The 11145-nt window shown below is 40.0% G+C and overlaps 2 protein-coding genes across 3 annotated transcripts; one reads left to right on the top strand and one right to left on the bottom strand.

Annotated features, from left to right (window-relative positions):
* The first annotated feature begins 5391 nt into the window (after positions 1–5391).
* Positions 5392–8495, top strand: LOC129745669 (uncharacterized). Of its 2 annotated transcripts, none has more exons than XM_055738931.1 (4): positions 5392–5619; positions 5901–6249; positions 7625–7910; positions 7975–8495. In XM_055738931.1, exons 2-4 carry the CDS (start codon positions 5913–5915, stop codon positions 8069–8071), a joined length of 720 nt encoding a protein of 239 aa, XP_055594906.1. In that variant the 5' UTR covers positions 5392–5619; positions 5901–5912; the 3' UTR covers positions 8072–8495. The 2 variants fall into 2 exon arrangements, with proteins under 2 accessions (XP_055594906.1, XP_055594907.1); XM_055738932.1 differs by lacking the exon at positions 5392–5619 and adding an exon at positions 5680–5839.
* Positions 8496–9143: 648 nt separating this feature from the next.
* On the bottom strand, positions 9144–10343 carry LOC129749881 (uncharacterized). Its single transcript, XM_055744986.1, has 3 exons — positions 10255–10343; positions 9941–10194; positions 9144–9873 (listed from the first exon to the last, which is right to left on the bottom strand). Exons 1-3 carry the CDS (start codon positions 10268–10270, stop codon positions 9214–9216), a joined length of 930 nt encoding a protein of 309 aa, XP_055600961.1. The 5' UTR covers positions 10271–10343; the 3' UTR covers positions 9144–9213.
* Positions 10344–11145: the final 802 nt, after the last annotated feature.

Here is an 11145-nt window from a genome sequence, read left to right as displayed (position 1 = left end):
AATCTCTGGGAATAGGGTGTCGCAAGAAACCATTTCCGGCTTACAAATTTTGTTACTATTCCGGAAAGCAGCGATCTCCCCCGGGTAGACATCCAGCTGGAGCTGCTCATAGATGGTCTTCATCACCGTTGTCAGTTTCGGGTTTTCATTCAGCTTCTCTTCACAGGACATTCTTCTTTCGGGGCATTCCAAGCGCCGCTTGGCCATGCCGTAGCTAACCGGGAGGACTACATCGTCATGTACTTTCAGTGGACCTGTCCCGAAGCGATCACCAGCACGCTTCGTGGTCTGCTCCAGAATCGCCAGTGCCTGCGTATCTTCTTCTGATTGAGCCTTCGACATCGCTGATTCAACGTCGTCAATGATGAACATCTGTTTCACAAGAGTATTGAGGGATTCATCTGGTAATTTAGCAATCAACTCTTGAAGCAGTTGAGGATTGAATAACTGGTCATACTCGTTTGCCGCTTCGATGTGGTGACACAGCGCTTGTACTGCTGTTCCGAATTCAATCAACCCTTCCAACTTATCCACCCGATGTACTGGAATCGCTCGCACCTTCTGCAGCAGGTTGTTGATCAACAGGTCTGGCCTCCCGTACCGCAATCGCAACGTTTCGATGACATGAGGTATTGTGGCCGGAAGCACTAAGCTGCTCCTCACCACCTCCAGGGCTTGTCCTTTCAAGCATCGTTGTAGACGCAGCATGTTCTCGCCATTCGAGAAACCGCACACCGCCGTTGTGTAGTCGTAGTTCGCGATGAATATCGGCCACTCCGCTGGATCACCGGAAAAGTAAGGCAAATCCCGTGAAAACGACTGCCTGGCTGCTAACTGCTGGGGCGTCAAGTTTGTTGGCGCACCGAAATCGTTCCTTGGAGTGCACTGAATTCTGGTTCCATCACTTCGCCGGATTGACTGGGGCAAAAAGTTTTCATTTGACTGGGAGGTTGGTATTGGTCGAAATGTTGGCAATTGGCTTGCATGTGACGTCGCAATGGGCAAAGACGTCAAAGGTGGCAAAGAAGGAATAGTAGTTGGTACCAGTGATGGTAAATTTCGCCCGTCACGCTTGACCCGACTAGTTTTGTTTCATCAAACGACTGGCACTGTTCTCAATTGACGGAGCCTCACTACTCGCATGACGGATAAAGCACGACAACAATCAACATTTCTCCATCATCGACTGGCGAAGCTCCTACACATGGTCAAAATTTCTCCTGAGAGTGACTGGCAAATCTCTTCACACTTCGATCGGCTGCTGACGACAGGTACAACTAATTGAACGACTTGCTGGCAGAGAGCAACAATAGCAATAAAAGACTGAAAACGAGCTTGCTGGCAGGAGCAACAATAATAATAAATGCGTTTCTTTTTCGTCTTCGGTCGTCTTCGGTTTGCTGGCAGGAGTAACAATAATAATAAATGAGTTTCTTTTTCGTCATCGGTCGTTTGAATGCGATTGCTAAACTAGGTTATTATTTTAGCTTCAAATGACTGGGGAATGAATGACTGGCAAACGAAGTGAACCGGTCGTTAAGGAACAGTCAATTGAGTTTGACGGACCAAGAGGCTTCACAGTCACAGCTTCACGCCTCATGACGATGACTTTTGCCAAGCCTGGTTGGTACAATATTATATTGCACAGACTGAGGCACTAAATTGGGCAACGAGTGCGCTAATTGATCAGGCATAAATTGCTGCGACACTCCTAATTGTGGGGGTAAATATTGTGCAAATGACTCTTTCACCGTCGTTGGGGGGACTTGTTGAAAATTAGACAAGGGCTGCTGAACCATCGTTGGCACTGAATTAGCATTGCCATATTTTCTTCGATGTGCAGTCTCAATGTTTGGAAATGAGGATTGATATTGAGGTTCAAATTTTGTTATATTCGTGGGGCTAGGAGGCGCGACTGCATTTCGCTGCTGCCCTATAATTTGGGGTGCTGGGGGCGCGTACTGTCTTCGCTGCTGCCCAGCAACCAAGGCTGATTCGTACATAGTGGGGCATTTATTCATATTAGCAAAATCAAAGGCTTGACACTTACCAAGTGGTCCTGCACTTCTCTCTAACACTGGAGCATCAACAGTTACCGATTTGCCTGGTGGTACTGGTCCAGTGTGTGGTGACAAAGCATGTTGACCTGTCTGCTTGGTTGCCTCGTTGCTATTTGCTGCCGGACGAGCGAGCTGCCGTCGCTCTGAATCCGGCTGGCTGCCTACCGAAAGAACGTCGTTCGTTCCCCCGGTTGCCATAATTGTAATTAGTTCTCGACACTGCCTGAGTTGGCTCCGCATACTCATCAACTGTGCCTGCGTCGGTTGGTGTTCGTCTGCACCTTCTTGAATCTGACGTTGCATTGTCACGAAGCATCGTGACATTTCACTCAGCAACGCTGCTGTTGATGGAGCAGGCTCGCCACCCACTGCACCAGCAGTTGGGACCAGGTTGGCGACCCACTCTTCCGATCGATGGTTGTTCCGGTTAGAACCGGTTTCATTTATCAGCGCTTCCCGTTCATCAAGAAAACGCTGCCGCATTTCCAGCGACACTCGCTGGAGCTCAAGTTCCTGCCGCTCACGTAGCCGACGCAATGATTCCGCTCGGCTGGATACGGATATCTTGCTGTTCACGCTAGGAGCTTTCTTCCGGAGGGTACAGTTCCGGCATTCCCAATCGCGGTCCGCTATTGATGCGCCCACACCAGCACAGCAAAAGTGCCACCATGTCAGACACGAATCGCATTGGCACATGTCATCAAATGACTGCGATTTGTCACAAGCAGGGCAATAATTGAGGTTAGATTCACCGCCTCTTGTTGTTCGCGCTGGTTCCGGATCTCCTCCTCGTCGGCTAGCGGCGTTTCCGTCTCCACTCATTGTGCAGGTAAAATTTTTGAAGAATGTTGATTCTTCCGGAAGCAGACACAAGCGGAACCACTAATGTTTGATAGCAGTATATTTGATCAGCTTCAAAACTGAAATTGAGGTTATTTTCAGTACATGGTTTTGGTTACAAATTTGATACAAACTTACATTTTAGTGTGCTTGTTAAGAAAAATCTACGCTAGTGCTGTCCGGGTTTGTTATCCGGTCCAGTTTGCCTCCTACTAGAAACAAATTGTCAAACTAATTTATCCTTTTAGAATAAATAAATTTACCTACGGTCAAACAACACGCTTTTGCTAGCCTTCTTTTAGCCTGAGGCTTGTCAGTCTGGAAACCGGGCGGAACTGGTACCAGGTTCAAAGAATTAAATCACAGTTTCTATATACATATATAAACTAACAACTTACTGTTATGCAATTCCCTGGTTAAACAATAAATCAACTTGATGCTCCAGGAATATCAGTTTAAGATTAACTATTTAGTGGAATCTGACTAACTTTACGGAAACTACTTGTGGCACTTTTTTGTATGGCGAATGGAATGACGCGCACTTTTTATCCGGCGAACTCAGAACTTCGAGTGAGCCGAGTGAAAAAACGTTTTTTCGTCGTCAGTAGCACAGGGTGGTTTGTTGTCTTGCGGTCGATGACACAAGTGTTGCTAGTCGCGCCGACAATGCGCTTGAAAAAAATTCGAGCAGTTTTCATCAAAACTAGCAAAACAAGAGTGCGCTTTAATTTGAACCTATTAAATGATTTTTTTTCCAAAATTTCTTCACTTATATCTGGTTAAAACATATTTCAAATTTTAATTTTTCCACTTAAAATGGCGATTCATTTAAAATATTATTGTTTTATTAAAAGCATTTATAAATCAAGATTCCCTTGAAAAAAGTATTTCAAAGAACAATTGTACTTAATAAAATCCTTTTTGCTTTTTATATAACCAATCAATCTGTTCACGGATTTTCTTAGAACGAAATATTCGGACATAATAAAAAAGATTTTTTCTGATTCTTTTAACAAGTATATCTATATTTATTAAATCTTCACACAATACGTTGATAAGATAATTTCTTGCCCGAAAACAGCACTTGAAGGATCGGAAACAAATCCGTTTCATCTTACCAGAAGCAGCGTTTTAAAACAGGAAGCGCTGCCCGGCGGGGCTGCAAACAACAGGACACATCACCGTTTGTTTCGCACTGATCCGTTCACCACGAACTTATCCACCAAAATTGTTCAGAATGTTGACTTCAGGTACTTTGAGTACGGTGATTCTGTAACATTTTGTGCCACCAAGACTCGGAATAACCTGTCAGCTGAATAAAAAAAACTGAAGAAATTTCTACTGCCTCTACTGCCTTGATGATAAATTACGGAGCTGGAAATAAATAAAGTGTTGGTTTGCGCTGAGCTTTTCCGTTCTGTATAAAAATCATCATCAAACTTACCCATATTTTTATCTCCGGTAGCCTACAGCAGGATAATTTCTAAAGATTTCGTACATTTTGAAGAAAAGCGATTCACATCGAAGCGAAAACAACCAACTTCAAAATGTTCAAGCAGTTTGTTTACATTTTGTTCCTTCTGTCTCTATTTGGTCTTCTTAAAGTCAATGCCAAGAGTAAATTGCTGAAATTAAAACTTTAGAGTTTTTTCTCAGGCTTTTTGTTCTTAAAAGGGGTATGTAAAGGTTTTTCGACTAAAAATTTGTATTTTGACGAGTCAAATAGGATTTCTCAAAGTACTAATTTGTTTACATTCTGTTCCTCATGCCTTTATTTTGTCTTCATGAAGTCATTACCAAGAGAATACTGGGATCATTAAAACTTTTGGGTTTTGTCATACGCTTTTTGTATTTTGACGAGTCGAATTGGGTTTCTTAAAAGTTCAAATATATGGTTTTATTAAGAAGTATTGAAATTGCTTTATAAGACTCTGGAAAACTCTTATGAAAAATCTCAAATAAATTAAATAAGGAGTTTTATAAAAAGTTTTATAAAGGTTTTGTAGCTATCTGGAAGGACAGTTATAAAGCGTTCTTATTGAAATACAGTCTGAGGCATTAAATACTATACTAATATTTTATAAAACACTTTCGCTTGCATACAAAACCTTTTGGAATTAAAATTGTTACTTGGGTTATTGTTTAATTAATTTACGTGGGTTAAATTTTAATTGAATTTGAATTGAAAATAGACACCTTACATGCTTAAATAATACGAGTTCACTCATTTTACGCGAGTAACTTGTTTTCCTGGTTTTCCTTCGAAAGTGCGCCAAAATGAAGCATTTTCAATTATTTTGAAAATTTCAACGATTTTTACCTGTTCCGTTTTCCACGCGCAAAATAAATTTGAACTTGCTACACTCACACTTCTATGCTTTTGAGAGAGCACAAAACCTCCAAAAAACATCCGCTCTCTCAGCGAAAGGGATTCACATGGGGGGCTCCCTCTGGCCAGGTCCGGAAAGCATAGCCCAGCATTAATCTCCCTCCTTATTTGTATTCATTCTGTGTAGATCTCTCTCACCCGTCAGCTGCATTTCATTTCGTTACGATGAAACGGTCAACAGCCAGTTTAGCCGAAGCTTTGTGTCAAATTTAGTTGGTATTTTGGTCCCTGCTTACTATTCAGTGAGGTTTTTTTAAGTACAGTTAATTTTTTAGTTGATAAGTATCCACGTTGTTGAACAACGTGATTTTGAGACGCTGAACAACAGTGGTAAGTAATCAGATACAAATTTAATCGTAGCAGGCACCGGTTGAATAGAATCTGGTTGCCGACATTCAAACAGTCTGCTGCTCAGAAAGTGCATCTTTCGACCCATACTATAAATAATGAGGAAAGAAGGAGTATGCAATGCATACTAGAGGACTCCCACGCAAGCGCATACGATGACCTTAATTAAGTTTTTTTTTCCGCCAGACCTCCAAAACAGATTGTACGTGTTTACAAATATTGAATAAACCGTCTAAAAATAGTTCTTGTTTCCGGTATTCCAGCACCCAGTATCGATGGCGTCTTCCATCTCCGCCAACGGCGCGGCAGCATCCAATGGGAACGGCGTCCACAAGACGGCGCCGATTGAAGCGGAGAAACAGCCCTCCAACATCACCCTTCTGGAACCAAGCAATGGAACGACGACGGCAGTTCCGGTGGCAGCAACGGCCATTCTGTCGCCACCCCAACAACGGCCACCCAGGAAGTTATCTTTCGACGACACCGAGATGGAGTTGAGCCGCCTCAAGCTGGGATCAACTAGAGGGAAACTTCCCCGAGTGTTTCTGGCCCTTGCAGCATGCTGTGCCATTGTCGGCCTGATTTTTGGATACCTGCTGCCATTCGATACAAGTGAGTGCGTTTTCTTTGATGTCAAAACTTGTCATCTACCTTAGCTACCTACACGTAGGTGTACCTACGCGATTGCTCCAGGCATCATTTGCATATTTGTCGACCGTAGAAGGTCGTTCGTAGGTTTTTTTTCGTTTATGTGCGAGAATAGCTGAACGTTTTCATTTACACACCCAACGAAAGGGCGAGCTGGGAATGGAGCTAATTTTGTTTACCATTTACGCTTCGATTTCAACAGGGTGCTGCAAATATTGACTCGCACACTATTAAACTGTTGTTGATCTGAGCAAAACGGTCAAGGAATAGCAAGCTTTGGTTTGAGGTTTTGAAGCATAACAAGACAACACAACACAACAGGAAAAGCACCTTAAGCTAAGGGCTAAGAGGGTAGTGACGAATGCCACTAAGTGGGAAATTTAAGTTTCAGTAGAGCAATTCAATAATCGCTTGAAATTTTAATTGCAAGAGATAGGTATTAAACTTCAAAAAGTTGATAAGAAGCACAAAGAAATTGCGAAACTGGAAAACTTTGAATAAAGTTAGCACTAAAAGCTAACTGGATGTGCTCATTTTAAGTTGACTTTATAACAAGTATTACAATGTAATGGTATAAAATCATTTCACTAAAATTGTTGGCTCTTATTATTGTTGTCTTTTCTGAAGTTTTTGTTGTTCATGTTATTTCTTGCTTTTTTCTTGTAGTTTTGATCTTTATCTTTTTCTTTTAATTATTGCCGTTTTTGCTTTTGCTTTTGATTTGTTATTTTTCATAGTTTTTCATTTTATTTATAATGCCATTTTTGTTATTTAAGTAATTTTTCAAAATTCGATATTTTTAGTAAACTTAATCTTTTTTTTTTTTTATTTTTAACCATTTTTGTTTTTTTTTTTAATTTTGAAATTTTGGATTATTTTTGAAAGTTTTGATATTTTTGTCTTTTTATGTTTTTAAAGTATTTGCAATTGTTGAAGTTTAAAATTTGTTGCTTTTGCTGATGAGAGAAACCGTTAGCGATTCTATTATCACCAGCGACACTGTACGATTTAGTAAGTGGAAAAATGCACACGTTGCTCGCACTCGTACAGAAGCATCAAACAGTTTGTGATGGAAATACGTACTCGATCGAATCACCGAATGCGATTGTTCCATCTTCGCTGGCGGATGGAATAGGGATGAAATCATCGTTATAAAAACTTGCCACTCAGAATGGGTGGCCGGTCATCGTATAGATAACTGAAAATAGGTACAAGCAATACACTTGCATATAGGATAAAACCCTGTTTTATCTAGTCTTTATCATTTCGCACTGCTCAAGCAGCTCTTTTTGTTGCTCGCCACACCACAGAAAACTAATCGATATGTGTTCCCTCGAAGAGTTCATTTCAGATACGTTTGCGGCATCACTGGCCACAGCTAAACAGTGGCAGCAGGCCATCGTTCAGCGAACCGTTCTGTCCTTCCAGGGCAGTCTTCCGAGGTACCAGGAAGCCTTCCAAAGCCGTATGAACGATACGTTGGCCCAGTTCCAGGATCCATCAGTTTTGTTGTTGGCTACGCTGTTTGGGGCCGGCGTCACCTGGTTTACCTACTTTGTGGTTTATTTGGACAGCAGTATTCCCGGCGTTAATCCACCGACTCCGTTTTCGGCCAGCAAGAAGAAGTGAGTTGAATAATTTTTCGCGAAATAATATATGTTTAACTAATACTTTTTTTTTCTTTTGTAGGAACTTTTCCGATAAAGAAAGGCGATTCCATTTGGGTTACGTGACGGCCCTCTTGAGTGGTCTTACGGTTTTCATGATAATATTACTTGTCGAGTAACTCATACTCATCGTCTATGACAAAGAAAATTAAACCTGTGGCCTTACAGCTCTCTGAACACATTTGCATATATCTGGTTCATCTGCAAAGATGAACCTTGATTGATCGTTGGCAAACAGAGAGTGGCTTCAAATTGATCACATATTCTCATAGAACTAATTTAGTTTCAGTTTAGTTTTAGTGTAGAAGGCAAAAAAGTTAAAAGTAATGGCAGCAGGGAAGATTTAGTAATTTTAGCATTGTTGTAAATAACAGTCAGCTACAATTTTTGTTTGTGGACATGAAAATAAGACTAACATTTTTTTATACTTAAGTTACTTTCCAATAGATTTTATGTATCTTAATTGTATTCAATTATTAACTGAGCATTCGTTTTCGCTCGGGCAGTGAACTTTAATAGTCTCGTTGGTACAAATATATTATCAGTTCCTAAAAGAGTTTTGTTTTTATTGCTTCGTTAAATTTGAGAACAATGTCCCAAGAAAAAAGTATATTGTCTCTTTTATTTATTTTGAATCTAGTGTTTTAAATTCATAAATGATCTAAAGCACGCGCTATGATTATTTTGATGATTTAATTCAAACAAACTTCTTGATAAAGTAGGTAAGTATACAAATGTTGTCTCATGAAGAATCGAGTCGTTATTCCTAGAGATTTCAGACTACCTTATCCCCGAAAACCCATAAAAGAAAGTTGAATTTATTAGATTTTCTGAACGAGTGACTTAATTAGATAAGTTCAAAAAGCGATCGTTTTGTAGCAATATTTCAATATAGTATCCTGACCTTCGATATAAAGGTCCAATCCCTTTCTGGGAACAGAAACCTCGCTGTCTCTGAAGATAAGATGAAATAAACGACCCAGTCCTTTTGATTCTGGTATCCAACCAAATCAGACGTGTCTTGCTTATTTACTGTTGATTAGAAAACCCATTTAAAGAACCCCAGTTTAGTTACAGTAATGATAAGTTTTAAATTCTGTTATAAAATACCGGTTACTAAAAAGATAAGTTTGACTGTAAATCAGATTTCCATATTAGATGAATCCGTAGTTTTAGATTCTATGTATGACGACATATATTTTACACACCATTTCAGTTTCAAAAGTTTTACACTATATTATACAAATTAATTACGATTCGATCAACGTTTAACATTGGTCACAAATCCGCTCACGGTTTGAAGCCGAGCAGCCATTTGCTCGTCCTCGAGCGAGGCATGTGTAATCTTCAAAATCTGTAATCGGGATCCACCCGAAAGGCGGCCAACGCAGCGCACTAGATCACCCACCCCAATTCCGGCCATACGAAAGTCTATTTCGTAGAAAACTCCCTGAATAATGGGACCGGATCGATTGCGCAGCAGCAGAATCTTCTCGCAATCGTACGCACCCGTTTTGAAGCTCAATATATTGACAAAAAGCTCCACCAGAGTCAATCCGTCTCCGGATTGTGGGCTTTTGCTAAGCTTCAGTATATTATCAACCGAACCAGTTATGATGCGAAGCATACTACCGGCATTCGGTTTGGCTGTGCTGGACGAATCTTGTCTGTCCGATCTTGATGGAATCGGTGGGAGAGCTTTGAGATTGAAATTGGACTTACCGATTCGGTTGTGCGGCCTCAAGGGAAGCAATTCGAATGAGCCTCTTTTTGACGACTTCGCGGGTACGGGTTCCAACTTTCTTTTCAGTTCATTTCCATTACTGGAAACTTGATAGTTTTCGATAATCCTTGTAGCAACCGTCGTTGTGCTATCCGGAACATTGGACATGGACAAATTAAAACGGGAAACGCTCGATTCCTTAAAATCGGATGCCAGAATTAAAAGTGAATTTTTCTAACAGATTGGAATGTACAACTAAATTTACCGTTCGTTCCGGAATACTTTTCTGGTGAGCGGCGTGAGCTTTCTCAGAGTTGGTAAAGGCAGTTTGCATCATGAGGAACTGCATTGCTGCGGCAGATGCCGCTGAAGCAGGTTGTAAAATGGAACCACTATTCGCCGGACCAGTATTCTGACTTCCGGTTTTCCTGATCATTGTTGGTGTTTCGAGGATGGCCGATGCCGACATCAGCAGAGATGAGTTTCGAACTGGGGCGGGAGTTCTTGGGAAGCCCATCGCTGATAAAAGAATTCGAATATGGAAAAATGTATTTTAAACTACTACAAAGGAATATTTACCATTTCTGTTAAACATTTTTCGTTTTTTAATTAAATTTCAATGCTTTGTTCTTCCATATTTTGCTCGTCTCGAAAATCCATAGACAACAGATGATAACCTATAAATTTGTGTTAACTTATGAATTCAGAGAAGATATTTAAGTTTGATGCTAAATATGATCCTGTCAGTTATGAACTATGAAATAATTGCGTATTCTGGTCGGCTAAAAATAATATGACTAATAAATTTCCTTTTTTTTAGTAACATAAATTGAAAAATTGAGCTTGTGAATGTTAAGTTATGAAGTTGATGATAAATCACATGATTCCATAAAACGATTTTTTCTCAGTCATAAAACGCTTTTTTGACACATGTCGCTCGTGTTTTGATTTTTGAAATTTTGAAGCAGGGCTTCCATTTTTTTAAATTTAAAATTAATCTAAAAAAGCCTTTTCAAAGTTTATCCAGTTAAAAAAATGGATTGAAAGACAAAAATATTTTATAAATATTTAATAAACGTAATAGTCCTATTTGCCGCTGATAGTGTTCGTGATATTATGCTGGTTGTTCCACCAACACTTTTCAGTTTTGGGGCAATTAACCTTAAAAACGACCATGTTCGTTGACCGGCTGTTCATTTTTTGTACCGAGAGTGTTTGAGGTTAATTGTCCGGTCTCATCTGTACACGCCCAGCAAGTGTGCGTATGAAATGTCAAAAACAACTCTATAAACTTACGCTGAAAACATGTATGAGTTATCAAAAGGCACAATGAAAATGAAAAAAAAATGGAAAGGAATTTTGTTTTTGGATCTTCATCTTGGTGGACTTCTTATTCCATCTACACATATAGTTTAACAAGAGTGTGATTAGCAATTTAAATTTAGAAACTATTTAGCTATAGTCCTATTT

Source organism: Uranotaenia lowii, chromosome 2 (genome assembly GCF_029784155.1).
Source record: "Uranotaenia lowii strain MFRU-FL chromosome 2, ASM2978415v1, whole genome shotgun sequence".
NCBI classification, from domain to species: domain Eukaryota; kingdom Metazoa; phylum Arthropoda; class Insecta; order Diptera; family Culicidae; genus Uranotaenia; species Uranotaenia lowii.
This window is presented reverse-complemented; position numbering and strand designations above follow the sequence as displayed.

What these genes read in the sequence shown, in the direction of transcription:
- LOC129745669 (XM_055738931.1), top strand. Translation starts at nt 5,913, where the DNA reads ATGGCGTCTTCCATCTCCGCCAACGGCGCGGCAGCATCCAATGGGAAC. An exon ending in CCTGCTGCCATTCGATACAA is followed by an intron (nt 6,250 to 7,624) that starts GTGAGTGCGTTT and finishes GTTCCCTCGAAG; the next exon opens with AGTTCATTTCAGATACGTTT. An exon ending in TTTTCGGCCAGCAAGAAGAA is followed by an intron (nt 7,911 to 7,974) that starts GTGAGTTGAATA and finishes TTTCTTTTGTAG; the next exon opens with GAACTTTTCCGATAAAGAAA.
- LOC129749881 (XM_055744986.1), bottom strand. An exon ending in AAAGTATTCCGGAACGAACG is followed by an intron (nt 9,874 to 9,940) that starts GTAAATTTAGTT and finishes TCCGATTTTAAG; the next exon opens with GAATCGAGCGTTTCCCGTTT.